The 23,996-nt window shown below is 41.8% G+C and overlaps 1 protein-coding gene across 4 annotated transcripts in view; it reads left to right on the forward strand.

The window, feature by feature from the left end:
* The window catches only part of LOC111870156 (ankyrin repeat and death domain-containing protein 1A), a 209,563-nt gene that overhangs the window by 102,368 nt on the left and 83,199 nt on the right, over positions 1–23,996 (forward strand). For all 4 annotated transcript variants that reach the window (XM_023862210.2, XM_023862209.2, XM_023862211.2 and 1 more), the window contains exon 2: positions 12,582–13,316. In XM_023862210.2, coding sequence (XP_023717978.1) covers positions 13,184–13,316 — 133 coding nt within the window. In that variant the 5' untranslated portion in view covers positions 12,582–13,183. The remainder of the gene's footprint in view (positions 1–12,581; positions 13,317–23,996) is intronic.

Raw genomic sequence — 23,996 nt, forward strand, 5'->3', positions numbered from 1 at the left:
CGTTGGGGCGGGTTTTCTCCGAGTAGTTCGGTTTCCCCTGCCAATCTTCATTCCACCAAATTCTCCAGCATCATAATCACCCGGGACAGGTACAATAGACCAGTCAGTGGCCGCCGTGCCGAGTGTACCCAGTTGGACTCCACCCCCCACTAAATGTACCCGAACAGGAGCGATAAACAAAACGACTACCTGACCACACTGCACATGAAGTGTCTTGATGCACCGCTCTCATAGCGAATCGGAACAAAGACAAATGAACCGTTCTTTCAGCTTCACTGACAGTGTAGACATTGACCGAATTCAGACGTCTGTCGGCCTTTTTTTCTCTCCACAATTTGTATACCCCACATTTAAGGATCTATCACAGATTTAAACAGAGCTGTTTCCACACAGCCACACGACTGATCAAATGGTTTTGCTAAGGCACGCCACATACACCAGAGGGACTGAAGGATAAAGCTGAGGAGCTGCATAGGCCGTACCACGGGAAACGTTTTGAAGGAACGTCACATTAATGTAGATCTTGTCGTTGAGAGAGTGATACTGAAACCACGAATGGCGAATTCGCAGGTACGGACGGAAGGATTGAGTGTTATATAAGGCAGATTGTGGGGTAACGAAAACTCTCTTTTCGTATGCGTTTGGGGGTTTTCACGATGATTATTGTTAAAACTGGGTCTTCTAGGATGTGAAAACGTAGCGATGTTTCCAAGAAATATTGTATCTCTGTATTCATGGTCGAGGTGTGTAGGTTGAGAACGGTATTGGGTCATATGGGCCGGTTGCAAGGGAGATGAACATTCAGACCCAGGGGAGGAGGAAAAAGGATGCAGCTCACTCTGAGCCAATAGGAACACCGGAGCTTTTCAGGAGATTCCTCACCCTATATATGGAGGCAGCGTGTCCCTCTGAACGCTGGTATCCACCTACAAGAATATAGGATGTCACATGCCAGAGGACCACAGTTCGTCACTTCTACTTCTTTTTCCTCCGTCTTACTCGAAGAATCTACCGCTACACACATTTGAAGCGGAGGTTCTGAAAATATCAGCTTTGTACGTGTATAATTTCTGTACAATACTGTGTAGGCTGCTGAACATCTGCTGTCAATTTGCAGCCACTTCTTTACGCTGCTTTCTTCTCCGTCCCGTAATTGGGAGGAAGTAGCTAAGTTGGTCTGGCTCATGATCGCCTGCGCAGTGGCTCAGTATGTTTGGCTGCAAAGTGGCTGTGCGCATGCTGAAATCGAATCCATGGACTTGATCTCCGTTTGCGTAAGTGCCGCTAGAATGTTATTATGCTTCGTCCCCATTTTTCTTCATGGTCCGGTTTGTGTCTGGATGCGGGAAAGGCAGAAAACTCTTTCATGTTCTCAGATCCAGTTTGATACTACCTTCCATCTACGTCTAGTTCTCGGACATAGTCCCTTCCCTTGAGATTTCCCGACAAGAACTATGCACTAGCCTATGCAATTTTTCAAAGCCGAATTTGAACGAGAAAGGAGGAGCATGCCTATTTTAAGCGTGTGTTTCTTAAAACCGGTATTGGAAAATGCCAACATATTGTCCCTTCTCTTATCCTTGCTAATTCCCAATTAATAACGAAGTAGGGTGGACGTATTTGTCGTTGATACGGACGTTATCGTTATGCAGAGAGAAAATTGTATTATTTTTTAAGGAAAGCGTTCATCTTGTACTAATGATATATGCAGAGTCAAGTATTCTTCTGTGGAAGCCCGTAGATTCGCTCAGAGCAGTTCTTACTGCATGAATGAGTAATGAGGTGGAGAGAAGAGCTCGTTTAATGATGTGGCGTCCCTGATTAAAACAAATGAAAGTGCTTTACCTTCATAGCCATTCGGAAAATGCAAAGTCTTCTGAACTTGTTGAACAGAGAACGCAGCCCGATGCTAAAGGGGTATACGCAGTAAGGAAAGAATGGACATTTCCACAGAGGAATTTGTGTTTTTTATAAAGTAAGAAATTATTTATTTTGTTGAGATTATAATTTATGCTTTATCATCATTTATTCTCATGCATTTTCATTTATGTGAATTTAATTGTGAATTTTCTGTTTGCGAGGAATTACTATTATCAGGTTTAGTTTCTGTAATTCCCACAAATAAACCCAAATGTCATGCTAACTTAAGTACATATATCAATACACTTTAAAATATAACACAAGAATTTCTGCTTTAAATAATAGAAAATAGACAGTGATATACAGTGAAAAAAGTTATCTCATAAGACTCAAAATTTAAGGGGGATACATAGACAGACGGACAGACGTAGACGGATACACAGAGAGACAAAGGTGATCTAATAAGCGTCCTTTTATTTGTTAAAATAAGAAAAGTATGCTAAAAATATTTCATGACCAGAGAAATTAAAATAAATAAACTTTAGTGGTCAATCATGAAGAGTAACTACACTTCCACAAATCCTATTTAATAGCTAGCCTATGTCTGTAGCAGGCCGTGGAGGCCCATAGGGTTGTGAGACGTCGAGGATCCCACATTTTCTCTAGACAATCGGCTCATATATGGCGGTAAGCTTGTCAGCCTTAACGCGCCGACCGCCCTCTACCCCTCAGGAAGATTCCTGGTACTCATTTCTGTTAGAAGCTGAGTCAACCTTAGGGCCATAGTGCTGTTGGAAGGATTACGTCAATTGCAAAAATCCACCTCATCGTGACTCGAACCCGCGACCTTCTGGCTTGTAGCATAGTGCCTCAATCAACTACGCTACCGCGTGCCCCTCCTGTTTAATAAGTAAACTAAGGATCATATTATCAATGCCTGTATAAAAACAACTATCATCTTCGGACGAGTTAACGATACACTTTCTATTAATGAACACAGTTTAAAGATGTTATTAATACTTTTTGTTGTGTGGTTAATTATTTAATATTTATATTGGTCTCGTAGTTCTTAGCAGCCGATCAGAGTGACCGCGCGGTCTAAAGTACGAATCGTCTTTGCTCGCTCGAACGTTGGGATCGTGGGTTCGAATACCACTCGAGGCATGGATGTTTGTGTGTGTTTATTCTGCGTTTGTGTTGCTCTCTGTATAGGTAGCGGCCTTGCTACTGACTGATCCCATGTCCAAGGAGTCCTACAGACTGTGTATAAATTAAGAAACTGAAAAGGCAGTCAAGTTTCACAAGGTCTGTAAAACCATCAATGGATAGATGGATGGTAGTTTGATTTTTGTACACACAAAAATTTAAGGAAGTGGAGAAGAAATCCTTGCTAAGCTGAGCTGATGGTTCGCCATTATAATGTTTGGAAATCATTGCCCTATGGGATGTTAACTAATAGGTGAGAGTGGGATTCTATGACACTAGAAGTTACTACTTAAGATTAAGTAGTGAGATTTGAGATTTGAGATTTGATGTTCTCACGGTGGTAAATGTCTTCTCGGATGTTGCACCGTTAAAACTTCTATCTTCTGAGCCAGGTTGTTACTGCTGTCTGCTTCACGGTGGTTTCTTACTTGGCTAATTCTGAACCCTTGAAGATGGAGGCGACATGTTCATCAGAAACTTCGGTTGTCTTTCAACGAACTACACGGCGTTTTATACCAGAAAGCATAACTGTTCATAACCTCCGCTGTGAGAGCCTCTGCAAATCTTCAGGATAGATCTTCTTTCCTGAAAATTGTCGCAGCAACTTCCTCAGAAACTTTGATATCGTGATCATAGTTTTTTATCCTACCTTCTGCAGTATCAGTCTCAATATTTTTCCACCTTTCATTTTCTCATTCTTTCACTGCCTTCTGCATTTCTTTCTTCCTGAAGTCCCTTCTCTCCTTTAGAAGCAAATTTAAGCCTTCGGCTTTTCCCGGAAGTGACTTTTTCAGATTGTGGTCTTCTGAAATTACACTGAGTGGTACTGTAGGCAGATACCGACATTTCGAATGCGCTACTACCTTCTTCAGGAGTGAAGTGTCTAGACCGAGGAATTAGCTCAGTTATGTAATTAGATGCAAGTTTTTGAACCCTGTATATTAAAATTCTGAAGATGCAAGCAGTGTTTTCCTCCGAAACACCTGTATCTGCCTATAAGACCGTAATCCAGATGAACACAGTTTCAGTAAAATCAAACTGAACACAGCACGCACATAAATGCTTACGTAAGCATGAAGGCTACTGGTGCTTTTATATTCGTATCAGTGAGAACACACAGAGTACAAGCCACAATAAGTCGACCCCCATGCTGGAAGCATACAGAACGGAGACCTCGGGTAAATTCATATTATTCGTACCTTAACTTTCTCGCTGCGCCTGTGTTGAGAACGTGATTCCATTTCAAAACGTGAGCTTGGCAGCTTGTGTAAGGTGATGTGTACCACCTGCATGCATTATTAATTAACTGCAGTCTGCAGTTACACACGTCATCATATGTGCATATATACAGCCTTTCCCAGTCTCAATTAATGCCCTTGGAGCAGTAGACAATGCGAGGATTTGTATAATAATGATGCAGAATAGTGCAGTACATCATGACTTCTCATAATTTCGTGCGTATTAATTGCGAAATGAAATACGACATAATGCAGTCCCTTTTCTGTATGGCTACGCAGAAATGTAAAGGCGAAGGCAAATTTTCCCATGTGATTAATCATTTGCTTTGAAGATCTGGGTTCCTGAACTGTCCCCGGCCTCAACTACCAGCTTCTCACTTCTCCCAACTGGAACTCTCAACTGACTCGGCTACAGCTCAGAATCAGAGTTACTTTACGACTGGCGGTTGGCCCTCAATCAGTTCGTCTTGGCGCCAAGCCCCTTGAGTCTCACGACCAGAGATTTTTTTCATCATATGGACATATTCCTTATGTAACATCCTCTTTCTCAAGAGGATTTGTTTGTTTCTTGTGATTAGGCGTGGCTTTTGTCAAGCGTATGTATCGCACATAGAGCATGTTACCGAAAATTTTTCCTTGTGCACAATATACAAGTTCTCTGTAAGTCCAGTCCTGTCTTACCCATCATATGCTACAACGGCAGCTTAGTCAAGTTTAAGCCTCTTATATTTCCTGCCTGATTTCGCCTTGTACTATACTGTGAACATGTTGATATATTGGGTTTCTGGACTTTATCCATCGTCCTAGTTTTTAAGATAACAAAAACACGACGTTTCGGAAACTGGATCTGTTTCCGTCCTCAGGTGAAGGAAAAGGGGAACACCTATTCTGTTGGGTCCGTTAGAAAACCTCAATCACTGGACCCCCAGCCTACCCTATGTCCAGTGATTGAGGCTAGCTCTTTCTAACGGACCCAACAGAATAGGTGTTCCCCTTTTCCTTCACCTGAGGACGGAAACAGATCCAGTTTCCGAAACGTCGTGTTTTTGTTATCTTAAAAACTAGGACGATGGATAAAGTCCAGAAACGCAATATATCAGTGTGTTATACGCCATCGTCAGAATCCTATAGTAACTACTTGTGAACATGTTGTTTCCCATGTTCTGTCGCCTGTTCACACCCCTGTTACTTGGCAATGGGTCTGCACGTCAAAATATGTTGCCACTGCTGGGAACCTGACTCAGATTCTTCGGTAGTCCAGCCTAAATTTGATCGCTATACAGACTAAGCTATTCCTGTTCCCAGGCAAACGATTGTACTCGTATATCTACAGATTGGTCCAAAAGTCAGTTAACCTAAAACATTCTATCGTATTAATGAGATTAAACTTTCCAGTCAGTTTGTAGGACGGTATCACGGCGTTGTGAGTTGTGTATTGAAGATGGAGGATCTCAGTTCGAATAATTTTTGTAAAATAATAAAAACATTTCTAACCTATTTTAGCGTACATTTTATTAACCGTTTCGATGACTTTTGGGTCACCGTGCATACTTAGTAAAGACAGTCCCAGAAGCTAGCGTGCACGGAAGTTGAAGTAACAGAAAACTGGAGATGATTGAACAATTACGAGCTTCATAATCTGTAATTCCTAAACATTGTTAGGATGAAAACATGAAAGACGGCCGTTTGTCGCCAGGCTCCCAACGCGGTGGAAAGGGTTGAGTCCCATTTCAGGTGATGGGGACTTTGTTGTGACCAAGTGGCAATCTGGCAGGTTTTCTCCCGGTACTTCGGTTTCCTTTGCCAATCCCACCAGCTTTTCCACGTTCATTTATCATCCTGCCTTTCGGCACTGTATGGTCTCTATGATATTAACGTCTTCAAATGACCACATGGAAGGACAAATTAAAAAGACTGAGTTGGATGAGAAATGCAACGCGCATAGGGGACGTCAGAAATTTACACAGTGTTTTAGCCGGAAGGTAATAAGGGAACAAATCATCTTGGAGACCGTGCTGTAGATGGGAGCTTAATAATAAAATGGTCCTTAAATGCGATAAGAAAGGAAGGATAGATTAGATTTTATAAAATTATATCTACCCTGTATTAAGATGCAGTCCTGAAACACGTACATTGACGAAAAGCAGAGGGGAAAGACAGAAACAGCAGAAACCTAACTTCATACGAATGTGGCGGGATGCATTTTAAGGGATCAAAATACAAACAGTAATAAGAAAAGAAACCAAATACGTAAATATATTAAAATGGATCTCAGAGAGATAGTATGGGATGGTATGGATTGGATTGATCTGGCTCAGGATGAGGTATATTATGAACATAGTAATGAAGGCCGCGCCATAGCTCAAGCGGTTAGTCGCTGGCTTCCCACTGTGGCGGCCTGGGTTCGAGCCAGGGTCTGGTCAAATGGGATTTGTGGTGGACAAAGTGGTGAGGGGCAAGTTTTCTCTGAGTACTTCGGTTTCTCCTGCCAATTTTTATCTCACCAAATTCTCCATCATCATAATCACCCGGGGCAGGTACAATAGGCCAATCAGTGGCCGACGTGCCCAGTGGACCCAGTTGGACTCCACCCCCCACTATGTGAAATGATGAGCCAGTTTCAGCTTCATCCTAATGTTAAGAGACATCTATTCTTAATGTACAGTAATTCGTAATAGATTTCGACAACACTTCTGTGTTTCTGTCCAAATGTGTCACTTATATGTGAATTTATTTTGCGTATGTTCAAAGGAGAGCATCCTCTAACGCATCTTAGAAATTTCATTTCGATATTTAGTTTTATTTTAAGTCATTCATAAAAATATCTGCTGTTCATACTCACTGGATTTTTGGACTTTATCCATTGTCCGGTATTCTAGAAACTAGAAAAACAACGTTTCGAAAACTAGATATGTTTACGTCCTCAGGTGAGGGAGGAATCTACTATCTGCTGTTGGCTGAACATTCTAGCCAAATTTAGAATAATATTGTGTTGGATAATACTTCTAGAAAGCATCGAATTCAAAACAAATATATAGAGTACGTTTTATTTACAGTTTACTTTACGAAGCTATTAACATCTCGGACTATATACAATGTCAAATGATAGAATAATTGATTAATGAAGTATTAGAACCGGTCTGGAATAAAGGAGTTCTGGCCTAATGCAGGTACTATTCCCGAATTTACCAATAGGGGCGGAGGAAGGCCTCTAAGAACCTCAGTCAGGACAGCTGGTGTCCTGGCCGAAATTCAAACCACGCGTCTCCCAACTGAAGCAGAAATCTTTACCATTTCAGCAACGTTGCTCGCTACATATCCAGGAATATGCTAATTGTACAGCGTGTATTTATGAATGTACGCCTTTATGAAAAAATAAGGTTGTAATTCCAATATAACAAACGCACTCTTCCGTGAAACCAATTCTAATAAAGGCATCCGTGTACTGAGTTCCATTCATACCATCAACTTAACCATATATGAACATTATATTTAATACTCATGCACCGAGCATACTCCCTACACACGTTAGTGGCAGGGTTACTGAATGGCCGTTAGCTCTTAAGAGACCTTGTTATACGCGTGGTGTGGACATCATAACAACGATGTGTGTCGCATTATTCTGTGTTACTCTCAGAAGTGACAGGTCAGCTGCTTAACAATTAATTTCCAGTCAACATTGTTATGAGCACACGTGTGTAAACCTGTTACAAGCGTTCAAGATACAACCAGTATACAATTACAGTCATGCCTTCAAGGGAAGACTCTGGGCTAATTATTTTGTAGCGAGCAACAATGAATGAGGAAGTTTGATGATGAAATGAAAAGACGGAAAAATGAGGTCGGAGATAACTGCATAACCGGGAGTTTCAGACTTTGTATTCGTCAATAAAAACATGGTCAAATGAAATAGAATCAGTTCGGCTGAAGAGAGAAATAAATTGGTCCGTGTAATTCTTAATATCATTCCTGTTTGTATAGCCTGCTACAGTTCATAGAAATTTCATTTCATCCCTTTCCATTCTTCTTCCAGTTCCATTTTACAATGTACATGTTTATGATTCACATTTAAGAATTTGAACAGCCATAACCAGCTGCTAGAGCTTGTTTAATTTTATTTCGAAACACTCAGCAGTTTCCCTCCTTTGTTTATTCCAGTGCTGTAGTTACGTTTTGCACTAAGCGAAAGGAAATGGGAGACACTGCAAGTGGCTGTAGTTCCACCACCAGGGTCCAGCCAGCTTCCTGTCATAATGCAGTTCCAAATTCAATATGCTCTCACGGTTCTGCGACCCTTTACTGCAGGCTTGACTTCATGTGGGTAATTAAATTTGCCCGGTAAATTTCGAACGTCAGCCTACCATTGCCGCCCTTCATAGCTGTCTCAACGCAGTTTCAACACTTCGGCATCAGTTTGCCTCCTTCTATATGTATCACTTTAGAAACGTCTATAGACATAAAACTGCCGTTCACAGTGGCCGCGCCGTCTAAAGAATGAACTGTCTTCGCTCGCTGAAACACTGGGATCGTGGGTTCGAATTTCACTTGAGGCATGGATGTCTGTGTGCGTTTATTCTGTGATTGTATTGTTCTGTGTGTAGGTAGCGGTCTTGCGAAGGGCTGATCCTCCACTCAAGGAGTCCCACAGATTGTGTATAGATTGAGAAACTGAAAAAGCGGCCGAGATCCAAGAGGGCTGTAGAACCATAGATAGATAGACTCCAGTAGTTATCTAACTCATTAACTTACCAACCAACTCTTCAGTAACTCACTGACTGACTCACCAACCAACCAACCAACCAACCAACCAACCAACCAACCAACCAACCAACCAACCCTCTCCAGCTTCTAAATTGTCCTGCTTATAACGTCTCGGAACGGACAGCACAGAAAACACAGGTTTTCTGTTCCTGTGCAGTTGCGTTCATGTCTGTTGGAGTTCCCCACGTATTGCTTAGCAACGGCCGTTGTTTGCGGAACCATTATTTAGCAACGGCTGTTGCTCATCTCGCGGTCATTGCCTAGCAGCGGATCTATATGCCACAGTATTTAGTTATGTGTTTACTATTTGCTTCGAATTCTTTTATATGACTTGGCACGGCACATTCTTGTATGATTCCTTCACATTTATATGTAGTCCTCTTGGAGAATTCAGTTAAATTTATTAACTTTGAGTTTTACGTTAGTTTATTTTGGTATACTTGGTTAAAGATCTGTTTCAGTATTACCTTTCAGTCTGCGCCTGGGCCGCGCGAATGGTGCATTTCCTGCAGATTTTCCTTCCAAAATTGTACATGCATTCTGATCTTTTACACGCGTTCTACGTGTCCCGCCCAGTTCACCTGCATTGTTTTGATGATTCTAACAATTATTCAAGAAATATATGAATTACGAAGCTCTTCAATGTGCACTGTTCTCTGTCTCATTCTATTTCCTGCCTCAAACAAACAAATTCCGTGACCCGTAGTCCGCAAACTATACGACCGAGCGACCGCCGCTTGTCGGCGAAGTTAATACCAACTTTTGCGGATGGAGGGTGTCACGTGGTCAGCGCAACGGATCCCCACGGCCGTTAATCTCGGTTTTCTAGACCGGAGCCGCTACTTTTCGATTGAAGTAGTTCCTCAATTATCCTCACGAGGCTGAGTGGACCCCGTTCCAGACCCACTACTTCTCAGAAAATCTGGTAGCGAACCCAGGACCTCTGGATCTGTAACCAGGAACTCAGACCACTAGACCACAGAGGCGGTCACACTTCCTTCCTCTTAGGTCTAAATATTTTCTTCAATGCCCTGTACTCAAATGTGCTCAATCTTGATTCTTCCTCGTGACAACCAGGATTCACACACTTACAAAACAACATGAACTGCACTTGTGTGTAGGTCTCGTTTAATATTTACTTTCTTGAGCCGACGGGAAGATGAAGAATTGTTATTTCAATGGTAGAAAGTAATCCTCGAATTTAATCTGCTCTTAATTTTCGTCTTTAATTCTATTGAATTTGTTAATACCCTTCCCCAATTACCCGAACTTTGTGGCACATTCAAAGAATCTGTTGGTTGCCCTTATATTATGGTTTCGTCTTGCATTCTGGTGACAAGATGTGAATTTCTCTACGTCTGGTACGACACGAACCTTCTTACTAGCATATAGTGGTTTGTCTGCATTTCTCTTTATGGTACTTATACCACGTATTTTCTTATAAACATACAAACTTTAGTTGGCTCTAGTAATGGGGTTGCTCTAGAAGTAAACACAGAGAAAACTACGTATATGTTGCTGTCTCGTCACCAAAATGCAGAGAAAAATCATGACATGAATATAGGTAACAGATGTTTTGAAAATGTGGCACAATTAACAAACGCTTTCTCAACTACATGGGTCATATAGCCTCGAATTGATTTTTCTACATTGCTAATTGATCATAAGATAGAAGGAAGTAGTGACGGCCATTTCTAAGGCACAATCCCAGCACTTGCATGAAGGGATGGAGGAAAGCCATGAAAAACTCGTTGTCAAAACTTCTAGCCTCCAAACCGAGCTCGAAACCCAGATCTCCCATATAGAAAGCTGGAGTTTCAATCACGAATTTGTGTGGAAAATATTTACTCGTTATGGCCGAATATTCATGACAGTGCATTATATTGGGGTCAGTTCCTTCGACTGTACACATTTAATAGGCCTAATGAATATTCTTGGTACCCGCATGTTTAAGTATATAAAATGGCTCCTCGGGTGACCATATTAACTGGTTCCATGGAAGCCATTATTAATTGAAATTATCTTCAATCCAGTATTAAGAAATACGTGTTTCATGATAAATACAATTTGACTTTTTCACTCTAAAATCTTAGATTATATCATTTAAATATGCAATTGTGACAAACAAAAGTTACTGTAGCATACTAAAGCATTAATACATATAAATATTGATAAATAATGAATAAATAGAGCATAAAGAGGTCCATAATCGTGGAAATGATGGATCAGGGTACGCCATGTTTACTAAACAGAGCACTTGTTTCTACACCTCCTTCGCCCTTTTCAGTAACTTCCTGCTTTCTCTGCATATTACTAGTTGCATCCCTCACTTCCTTGTCTTTCGTCACATTCATTTCAGAGTCTGTCCTTATTAAGCTCATTCAATATTTAAGTAAAAAGTAAGTAAAGTAAAGCTATCCCTGTACCAGGCCGTGGAGGCCCATAGGGTTGTGAGACGTTGAGGATCCCACATTATCTAGACAATCGGCTCAAAGAGGGAGGCAAGCTTGTCAGCCTTACGCGCCGGCCGCGCTTTACTCCCCAGGAAAATTATTTAATTAATTCCTGGTACTCATTTCTGTTAGAGGCTGAGTCGACCCCAGGGCCATATTGCGGCTCGAAGGATTAGGTCGATTGAAAAGAAATCAAATGACCTTATCAGGGACTGAACCCGCGACCTTCCGATTTGCAGCATAGTGCCTCAACCAACTAATATTTAAGTAAATAAAAGACTAAGTGTACGAGGAGAGCTCTTTATACAAGCGACGCTCATCGGACAATTGAAAGCAGGCCACCTGAGCCCCTGACTTCAGTAAGAGTGCGTCACTAATTGGATGAGGCCTTTTGGAGCCACTCAGGGGCGCTCCGTCTTTCCGAAATTGGCATCCAAGTGATATCGTAATCATGTCGTCAGTATAAGAAACGGGACTACATGGGAGACGGACCGTTAGTCGATAAGAGCGTAAGCCCAGAGACCACTGCGTTCAACCTCTTTATTAACCGTCACAACACAACAAATATCACTGCGTTCATATTTTTTTTTACAATCATGCGAGAAATTATTGTTTATCAACTCATGTGTATGGCTCTTTCTGAGCCACTATACGAGCCTTTTAAACATTAAAGAATATATATATATATTTAGACAAATGTTGTACGTTTTATATTCATGTCCTTGCAAAATTAGCCGGATCCGAAGTAATTTATTATTTTCTATATATCTTTTCTACATTTCCATGTTTTAACAGATATGTGCTTAGGGTCTTGATGTGTTTTTGTTGATTTCTGTACATCGCCTGATGATGTCCGTTTACGACCGAAACATACACACAAATAATGAAATTAATGTTTTCTAACTTATGTTTATGAAACGGTTTACTTTACGACTTAAATATAAACAGGATGCAGTCCCAAAAAATTGTGTGAATTGATGGGTTGAGTAATTGTAATGACAGCCGAGCCCCGCCAACTTCTTCAATCTAAGCCATCGTTAAACCCGCTTTTCTTTCTCCGCAGGAGGTGCCTTCAGAGGAGAATATAATTACACGCGATGACATCTCGGAGAGAGCTGATTTCCATTAGTGACCGTCTGTGGCTTCAGCAAGAGGGATATATTATTGTAGGAGCACGTGATCACTAACCCACCGGAAGTAACGTACACGAAATTCGCAAGTGCTTTATCACCAGATACCACCGGATGTAGACCTCTCTATATCCGCTCACTAATCAAGTACTGCAAAGCAGCAAGTGGGTGTGTGTTGGCATAATTCCGTAGTTTGTAAATCTCGTTGGTGCCAACAACAACTCAGTCTCCAAAGGATGAAGTGAAGTATACGTTCTGTTCAAGAGAATTGTTTACCGAATTTTGATGTCGAAATAAGTTGGCTATATGTAGCGATGTGAGAGATGGTACATGTCAGAACCCTTGCCAACTAACAGGTCATCGAAGTCTGTATTACGGCGATGATGCGTTCAGCTTTAAGAATCGGGTGTATAGAGTGGAAGTGGACTTACAGTGTCACTGACTTTAAAAGCAAAGTTCACAATGTGTTGTAGTAATTCAGTGAAGTGTACGAAGTAGCAAAATCAGGAAATGGTTGTAGTTCTGAGATGAAGAAATGATGGATGATGTTGACTCGGATATGAGCTTTCTCTCGCGATCGAAAGACAAACAATCATCATCACTGACGATGTTAACAACGAAGGACATTGCAGTGGAAGATGATGATCTAAGTCACAGAAGCACTCGAGGTGAGTTACCAAAAATTTAATTTCAATATAACTAGCTTCTAAATTAATGCTCTTTTTGTCTCTTAACAAGCTGAGCTGTAAAAAGTGTAACGTTATTAATGAACAGTCTTCTCTTGCTTGAACACTGGGATCGTAGGCTCGAATCCCACTCGAGGCATGGATGTCTATGTGCGTTTATTCTGTGTGTAGGTAGCGGCCTTGCGACGGGCTGATCCCCCGTCCAAGGAATCCTACCGACTGTGTATAGCAGGCATGTCCAACGCGTCAATCGCAATCGACCGGTCGATCGCGGGACTATTATTGGTCGATCTCATAGGCCTATAAGAAGATTATACGTGAAAAGCATGTAGATGCACTTGTAATAAAAAATAAGAAAGAGATCATAGCTGCTATTCAAGATCATTAATTATCAAGAAACACCACTGTGCGGCGAATAGAGATGATCTGTGGAAACATAACTGAACAGTTGTTGAAAAATGTTTCCAGTTGTGTTGCTTTCTGCCTCCAACTGGAAGAATCTACAGCCATCAGAGACACAGCCCAGTTACTAGTTGCTTTTCCAACAAACATCATGTGTCGTGTTATTTTTACCAATATTTTTGCTTAAAGCGAGGTACGATGATAGGAGGGGATGTAGATCACTGGCAGTTTTGACACTAAAAAGTCGATTACAACCTGTTTGAAGCTGGACATGCCTGGTGTATAGGAATAGGAAACTGAAAAATCGGCCAAAGTCCAACAGAGGACTGTAGAGCCATAGATACGAGTAAATAGGCTGCGGAATTGAGAGTTTACGGTGGCAGGTAACAACTCTGTTTGCTCCTTGCTTGCACGCCTCTTCTTTCACCTTAAATGTAGAGAAAGTACTGTCATCCCTATCGTCGGTGAACAAAGTACACGGCGTCACATTCCAGAAGACACTCATCTCAACAGTCACCGCCGTGACAACTTCAGATCTCGCAACGGAACTGCTTATGAAACTACAGATATTAATTTTCGAACTAAACATATTTTTCCAGCAATTTTTCCATGGCACGCTTTAGAGTGGTTGGTTGAGGCACTATGCTACAGTCTGGAAGGTCACGGGTTCGATTCCCGATGATATCATTGGATTTTTCAATTTACTTAATCCTTCCAACCGCACTATGGCCCTGGGGTCGACTCAGCCTCTAATAGAAATGAGTACCAGGAATCTTCCTGAGGATAAAGTGCGGCCGGTGACTAAGGTTGACAACCTCACCGCCATCTGTGAGTCGATTGTCTAGTAAATGTGGGAGCCTCGACGTTTTACAACCCTATGGGCCTCCATGGCCTGTTACAGGGATACCTTTATCTTTTTCAACCAACAATTTATCTAGATTTTGAGGAACTAAGAATGAGAATCAGACTGTACGTGGACGAGGCTCAAACCGTTTAGCGGGATCTTCTAATCTCCTGCAAGAACGCCAGTAAACGTCTGCATATCCTTACTTAATGTGTTAGTTGTCCAGTAAATGCGTAGGAGGAGGACAACGGAGAATTAATTTCGGCTCCGGATTTATATAAAAATTAAATTTTAATTTTATGTTCTCATGGCTGTATAAAGAAGCAGGTTTACTGACATTTTGGAGCATTTTGGCCTCAGGGCCCATATCCAGGCCGTTCCCCTTCGTAGCCATAATCTTTCCTTTTGGAAGCATGTGTTAAAACTTCAGAGTGGAAGACGACAGATTATGAAGATGCAGGCAGTCTAGCAGGCAGGTTTCTCAGATATGTTACATATATCTGCCAATCTTCACGGTGTTATATCCCTAATGACAATAATCTCCCTGATATATAAGCACATATACGTGGTACAGTCATTAAGTTCGTGGAATGTGGTTTTATCGCATCATATTACAACGTATTCACATACACTTACACAGATCCACATCGGCCCTTAAAATAGTTTCCTTTGGCCCCTATGCAAGACTGCCAAAGTTGATATATCGCTGTCGAAAACATTGCTGAAACATATTGGCAGTAAATTCCCGTACGGCGTCTCTTGTGGCATTGACGACCTCCTCGGACGACTGAAATCTACGACCACGTAGCTTTGCTTTTCTTAGCGGCGAAAGAGAATAGCACGGAAGTCTCTGAACGGCTGGTCCCCTTGTAATACAAATAATTCTTGTCTATAGCCGCTTTTAAGAAAAAATTATCTCCTGAAAGATGAGGGCAGACACTGGATGATAGTCCATCTATTGGGTCCAGTCCCTTATACAAACGGCTCAAATACTGAGAAGATTAAATTAGTTTTGCTCTCCCATTGTCCATGCAGATGACCGCATGAAATTCTATGTCTCATACATCCCGATGAAAATCGTTGGTTGTCACTATCACAGTAAACATTCTCATAGAGCATGGATTTTTGTCTCAGCTGGTGGCCGTACCGTAGCTCAAGCGGTTAGTCGCTGGCTTCCCACCGCGGCGGCCCGGTTTCGAACCAAGGTCCGGTCATGTGGGATTTTTGGTGGACAAATTGTCACTAGGGCAGGTTTTATCCGAGTATTTCGGTTTCCCCTGCCAAACTTCATTCCACAAGTTGTTCCGCAATCACCATCATCTATCATCTGGTGCTGGTACAATAGGCCAGTAGTGGCCGCAGTACCAAGTGGACTCAGTCTCATCCCACTAAGAATAATAAAAATATATATCTCCTTTGTATGGCGTAAACCAACACTGCTCAAGTGTGTGACCTACCAAAGAAACGCCATAAATTGAAAACTCTTTTAAGTTTTTCTTTGATCTGTCGAATCCGTTTAAGACTATAGACATGAGTGCAATGGAGAATTTGTAATGAATTTATGTATAAAACTCTGATGTCAAAGAATTTCTTGTACAATTTAAGCTTCAGTAAAGCAATTAGCAATTCCGTTATCGCGAAATTTACAGGAAAGTGAAATATCTTAAAAACTGGATACGACATAACAGTAGAAACGGAGAGAAAACGAATTATTATTCAGCTAAATCTATGCCCTTTTTCCGAGTATGTATTGATTGACAATGGGGAAAAATCGAATTACTGTCCTGTTACCATATATGTATTCAGCGAGAATGGAAACAAATCGAATTATTGTGTAGTTTCATTTATGTCATGGTATCATGCGTGTTCATTAAGAATGTAATAAATCCAAATTATTGTTCACCTCCCTCTATGCCTTGTTCAGTGAAAATGGATTGTTGTCCCAATTTATGTATGCCTTGTTACGCTGGGTGTGCTGAATGAACGGAGTAATAATTTCTGTCCTGTTACGGTGTGTTCAGTGAGAACGGAGGCAAATCAAATTATTTTCCAGCTTGATCATCTATGCCCCGTTACGATATGTACGCATGCGCTGCCATAAATAACTCAAGAAAGTAGACCCCCCCCTTCAAGATAAGCTGTTCACTTGCCACGAACATTTTTCAGATTAAGGAACATAATTCTAGAAAGGAAATATGCATCCATTGTGAAATGCCTTTCATAAAATGACCTTTTTTTCAATCGATTTCGCTTCTATTGGCTTGAATAGCCATGAACTCTCCTTCCAGAGAATCGAACCTTGGTGCTCTAACCATAGTCATTCATTGCATTCAACTTCAGCTAGGTAGCATGCAAGTCGTGCAAAATTCAAATGACAATAAACGCCAGGAGGCAGAGCAACGTGGGATGACGCTGTTGAAATAATAGTGAGGAACTGTGATATTCTTGGCATGGTGTTCTCACAGCAGTGGTTTTGAGAGTCCTAACTTCTGGCTTATTCTTCTACCCTTAAGACGAGGTGATATGTTCCACCGAAACATCTGGTTAAATTTCAGCGAATTATACAGCAGTACGTCCCAGTGTTTCCTCAGTTCATAAATCGTAATTAAATAACGTAATATCATAAAGCTTAAATTATTAATGAAGGACCTTTTTAATGTTGCCTGTAGACTTAGTTTGACTTGAAACTAATCAAAGCTTGCAAAAGAACGCTGCAACTGATGTTCAGGAAATCGCGCTTTCCAATCGGAACATGAAACAGTGGCCATAATAACGAACAGAATAGGATCTAAGCTTAAGCACATGTCCGACCCATTATGTTCTTCAATATTTTAGCATAGGAGAAAACCTAGGCGAGCTCCTGAATTCGTTCATCGTTCTTTGTTTTCAAGCAATTGTAATTTATGGTTTTCCTCAAAGTAAAAGGCCACGGTTGACACTCACACAAAAATCTGCAAAAATTATTGTTTTATATATTCTAATATTCAATGCCTTCAAGAGTACGCCGGATAGTGAGATATTTCAAACTGAACAGTGACACATTTCAGTAGACAAAATTTCAACTACGAAGAGTGAGGAAAATGTTAGATTATTAGATTTGAGGATTTCATGGCGGCCACTATGAAGAGTACAATCTTTTAGGTTATACCACCGTTTAATTCATAAAGCGCCCGACGTTAAGGGGCAACACATAGCTTTTGTGTTCAGGGTCGAAAAATAAGACCAGCAAGAAACCAGGGAGCAGCAAGCGACATATTCCTTCGAAACGTCGGTTGACTTGGCACGGACTGCACAGTGCTATATACCAGAAGGCAGAAGAACCCTTCAGAACAGCCATTTTGATACCCTGGATTCCTGTAGAAAACATATCTTTGCAGCAGACAAGTATTGAGACCAATAAGGGACGAAAATCCATAAGAATACATTTAAATGAAGTTAATTTTATCAGTTATACAAGACGAAAGATGTACTATGGATGGTTCCACATAGTAATGTTCCTCTTATGGCGTAATTCTAGTGAATTTTGTAATTAAATTATTCATGAAGTGGATATGAGAAGGAGCCGGGATAGCTCAGTGTGTACAGCAACGGACTACGGGCTGGAAGGCCAGGGTTCGATTATTGCCCAACGTTTGGGGCTCACACAACCTCCTATCCAATGCGTACCGGGGGCTCATTCCCAGGCGTGTCCGGAGCGTAAAGTTGACCACTCACCCCCATCTAGTGCCAAGTTCAAGAATGGTCGGGCTGTATATTTGCACCCCCTCCCCCCAATCGCCTTCATGACGTGGTGTTTATTTAGTTAAGCGCAGAGACAACTTTACGTTTATTACCTTTACGTATGTGGATCAGAGTCAGAGGCCATGAACATACAGCGTGTAGCCTACAGTACATTATAGTTATTAAAAACCAATAATCCGTTGAACGTTTCCACAGTTCGAAATGTTGCCCTCATTACGCTGTACATGGAAGCTTGCAGTCAATTACTATATAATGAGAAACAAAGAGGAATGATTTTGCATTCACACACACAAAACTGTGGTTCTGCGGAAACGGATTTAGGAACCGTGAATGCAAAATGTTACTACGAGTCTTACTCAAGAGTTGTTTGTAGACGGCAGAGATGGAAGATTGCCATACCGTTGACCACGAAGAATAATTCATTTTTGGCAGTGACAGCCTTTATATTTTATTAATTAGTTACTTTATTACGTTGCCAGTAAGGAGCCAGGATAACTCAGTCGGTATACGGACTTGTTACGGGCTGGACGCCAAGGATCGGAGTTCAAGTTCCCGTAGAGTCATTAATTTTCTGTTCTCAACGTCATTCAGACAGGCTCTGTGGCCCATCCAGCCTCCTGTCCAATGGGCTCTTTCCCCGGGAGTAAATTGGCATGGGCGTGAATCTGACCACTCACCTCCAACTAGTGCCGAGGTCAAGAAAATATGGATCTGTACACCCACTTCCCCGTACGTCTTCACGGCGTAGTGCTTAATTAGTTAAGCACAGGAACAACTTTACCATTTTTACCTTACGACGTTGCCAGTAGCTAGAATACATAGTGTAGAATGGTAGGGTGACTGATGAATGATGAATTGAAAAATATGTGAAAGGAACGGGTCCTGTTCGAGATACTATTCCGGAATTTCCCTGGAGGCGCTAAAGAACAAAAAGAAAAAAAAAATCAGTCAGAATAGAAGGTCTCCCATGACACCGTAGAGCCTGATAGAAGTTCACCGATGTTACGGAGGAAAAAATTGCCTCGATTTAAAAGGTCGAATTATATGCCAAGAAACCAACTCTCAGCAAGCTGTACACGTACATTGTGCTTGGCTAACTCTTTAACTCTGAAGTTATAGTAGCTGGTTGCTACGAAACGTCTGTAAACGTCTGCCAGCCTACATGGCGTCATATCCCAGAAAATATCACTCTTCATTTTTGTAGGTACGTTTAATAATCTCGTCCAATACGAACATATCTCGTATACCCAAGTGTGTATAGAGTAGACAGCGTCGTTAAATAAACAATAAATAAATGCAAGTAGTAACAAATTTGAAACATAAAATATATAGCGCCACCTGCTCCTGTTACTTTTAATACAGTGATGCTGCAGAAAAAAATAAGCTCCGTGGCCTGTAGTCCGCAAGCGAACTATACCGACCGAGCGACCGTCGCTTTTCAGCGAAGTTAGTGCCAACTTTTGCGGATAGAGGGTGTCACGTGGTCAGCGATCACCACAAAGTTAATCTCAGTTTTCTAGACCGGAGCCACTATTTCCTTGAAACAGCTCCTCAGTTATCCTCACGAGGCTGAGTAGACCCCGTTCCAGACCCAGTACTTCTCAGAAAATCTGATAGCGCCGGAATCGAACCCGGGACCTCTGGATCTGTAGGCAGGAACTCTGACCACTAGATGACAGAGGCGGTCCAGTGATGCTGCATCGTATGCGAATTCAACCATACGCGCTCGCCAAAAATCATCAAGAAATAGAAAATTAAATAGCGCGGACGATTCCACGGACCATGCCACCCAATGAGCATAAGCTTGGAGTGAGCGTAATCCCTGTGTCTGCCTCATTTCTCGCTTCTTTAAATGTGGGTAAGAAGGCATAACTATCCCTGTAACAGACCGTGGATGCCCGTAGGGTTGTGTGACGGCGAGGTTCCCACATTTTCTAGACAGTCGGTTCACAGATAGCGGTGAGATTGTTAGCCTTATGCGCCGGCCGCCCTTTATCCCAAGGAAGATTCCTGGTACTCATTTCTGTTAGAGGCTGAGTCAATCCAGGGTAATAATGTGGTTGGAAGGATTAAGTCAACTGAAAAATCCAATGACCTCATCGGGAATCGAACCCGTATAGTGCCTCAACCAACTACGCTACCGCGTGTCCCTTAAATGTAGGTATTTTTCGTAATACAAGTATATAGCCCCAAAACGCAAGCCAACTGCTTCATCTGGAGCTGACCTAAGGAGTAGCGGTCTTTTCATTGCCAGAAGAAATGTATATATACAGAATGCCCCAGGAGGAATGTGCCAGACTTCGGGAGGGTGTTCCATATGTTAAAGTATGCCGATATAACCCAAAACACTTATGTCCAAAGTTGAATGGTTACGGAGATAATGGCCCAAGAAAAGTGTGGTCTTCTGGCCGGTCCACGCACTGTACCTGTCAGCTGACAAGTCTTATCTATGTTTGTCCTTGAGGGTGGTGATTCACACTAGCCGTAAGCTTATGTGCTACCTTCAGGGTACGTTGTGACCGCGTTGTGCGTGGTTGGTAAATTAGTTTTGCGGAGTTGCTGAAATGCCTTTTGTGTTTTCACACGTTTAATATTGTGAAATGCATTTTGTGTATGGATTTTGCGGTGGCAATGCACGTGCTGCTGTTGAAGAATACCAAAGGCGTTTTCTCGATCGAAGAATTCCATCTCGAAGTGTATTTACGCGAATTCACCAGACATTGCGCGATACTGGTTCTCTTCCGAGTGTTTCTGTGCACTCTGAAAGGGAGGATGTACGAGTGAGAAACACACGAGAGAACATTCTTGAGATGGTTCAGAGAAGTCCGCGTCTGTCCACCCGTAGAATGGCCTCTCGCATCGGCGTATCACGTATGCAAGTGTGGCGAACTTTACATGATGAAGAGTTGTATCCTTACCATGATCAACGGGTACTACATCTGGAACTAGGCGACCATGCTCAGCGTATGGATTTGTGCCACTGGATAAAAGCTCATCCCGAACTGTCAAGCGTCATTTTAATCAGTGATGAGGCGTCTTTTACCCGGGACGGTGTATTTTAGTAGTTATGTAGTCGGCTTGTACCAGAATGCACAGTCAGCCATGTTACGTCAGCGCTTGCTTGGTAACTTAAGGACAACTATGACATGGCGTGCGAGTTTTTTATAGTTCAATTTAATGGCTTCATATCACTCAGAATTTAGTCTGATGTTATGTACATTATTAATATTACAAAAACCACATATTCCTGTCAGTTTTAATATGTATTTGGTAATCAACAGGTGTGTAACACCTGTCAAAGTTTCACACTTCTCTGGCCATTATCTCCGTAACCGTTCAACTTTGGACATAGGTGTTTCGGGTTATATCGGCATACTTTAACATAAGGAACACCTTCCCGAAGGCTGGCACATTCCTCCTGGGACACCCTGCATATAAAAAGAATATGAAACACAATTATCATTTGTCGTATCATCTAACCCGCAAGCTTTCTGCTCTTATATTCAGTGTTCCTGTAAGTCATGTATTGATTTTATATCTTTGCAAGTGAAAGTTTGTCTCTGTCATTAAGGGACGAATATGAACTGAGATTGCGAGATTCTAAGTTCTTACTACGGTGATTATGAAGATTAATATCTCTTTGGATATGACGTCGTGCCTTCCGATACATCGTTACAATCATTTTGGAGGATCGTGCCTCCTCCATCTTCTACCCTGAAGAAGGGGGCAGCACGTTCTTGAAATCGTCCATAACGATCTACTAGCCCACACGATGTCACATCCCAGTAAACAATAATCTTCTTTAAGTGAGGGTGCTGAGGAGAATATATTGTAACGTATCTGATCAATGCGTTGCGAGGCAACAGCTCTGTAAACACGGTCCTGCAAGCAACAATAGATGATGCTGTGTTTTTTGTGTCGTCCGCGCCACTCCCAGCGCTGCTAAAGGACCAATGAACTCGCAGTCTGACACGTGATACATGCTTTGTGTGTGGTCTGCGCCATGCAGCAATAGAGGGGCTGTGTTTTCTATTCGTGGTCCGTGTCGAGAGGATATGAGAGAATACAGGAATGGTAATTGACTGGACCTGAGTTCCGAAGTTCCAAGGGAAAAGCAGAAAAAGAAGGATTAGAAGACTTGGTGTGTGATTTCACATGTGTCGTTTCTTTCTACTTCTTGCCCCCACTTTGGAGCATATGGCTAATTTCTCAGTTTCTTGATTATTTTATAGACGGCAGGGCTCCTTGGACGGGTGATTAGGGCGTCGCAAGGCCTCTACCTAAACACAGGACATCACAAACAGAATAAACACATACATACACGAAACGTCCATGCCTGGTGTGTGATTCGAACCCACAATCCCGGCTTCCTAGAGAGCGAAAACCGTACATGCCTTAGACCGCTCGGCTATCGTGGCCGGCACATGTGCTGTATTACATCGATATTGGGAGTGTGTAATTTAGTGAGTCTTTCACAGTTCATGTGTTATAAATCCGTTGCAGGAAACTGATAGTGAAGACTAGTGGAAATAGACTGAGAAGATTAGTGTGGAGTGCTTGTAAAATGTGTGAATTATCAATAGTGTAGTAATTATTTGTTCTTACGACCTATAGATGATTATAAATCCAATTATCAATCCTACTCCCATCTTTAGTCACTTATACACGTGACAACATATACCTAAACGTGCAGAAGCAACATGAAGATGGATAAAACTGCATAATTATAGGATTCCCAATTTGTACTCCTTGCCAAATATTATTAGATGAAATTGAGGATGGTGAGATTGGTGAGGGGCACAAAGCACGCAACGGAGATAAGATAAATGCATAAAAAATTTCAGTAGGAAAAACATAAACGAAAGATCCAATTTTGAATACCTGTGTATAGATGTGAGGAGAATATTAAAATATACCTTAAAGAAAACCGAAATTAACGGCCGTGGGGATTCGTTGCGCTAACCACGTGACACCCTCTATCCGCTAAAAGTTGGCACTAACTTCGCCGACAAGCGGAGGTCGCTCGGTCGGTATAGTTTCGTTTGCGGGCTCAAGCCACGGATTTAAGTTAATTAATCAAAGGAGCGGGATGTAAAGTTGCAGGCTGAATTCATCTGGCCGGAGATAGGAATGATTGGCGGGAAATTATGAACACTGTAATTAATTTTCGGGTCCCGTAAAATTATGGCAATTACTTGAATAGCTAAGCATCTATTATCTTCGCAAGAGGGACTCTGTTCCATGGAGCTAGTTAGTCCTACTGATGATCCATAGTCTCCTATTGTGCCATAATTTCGTTTATCATTTACGGGTCCCCTGAAATACCCACCCCTTCCTCAGAACACCATTCCGCATGAGAGAGAGGGGCGAAGCATTTGGTAAGAATAATGATGTTGCCCACCGGCATGAGCACTTAATCGATTACGTGTTGTTTACTAACGTACCATTTCATTATAGCAGAACGCCTTGATGGTTCCAATTTCCTCTCTGAACACACAGCCGTAGGGAGTTTCAGTTAAAACAATGTTCCGTGAGGGAAATGATAGCCTCGCCCGCGTCTGCACTCTCAAGGCCGGTATGAAAATAATTCTGATTCCCCTTCAGACTATAGGAACGGCTGAACAGAAACACTTACCGTTTAACCTGATTTAACCATCCCTTCCATATTTCTTTTA

This window comes from Cryptotermes secundus, unplaced genomic scaffold (genome assembly GCF_002891405.2).
Source record: "Cryptotermes secundus unplaced genomic scaffold, Csec_1.0 scaffold634, whole genome shotgun sequence".
Taxonomy (NCBI): Eukaryota; Metazoa; Arthropoda; class Insecta; order Blattodea; family Kalotermitidae; genus Cryptotermes; species Cryptotermes secundus.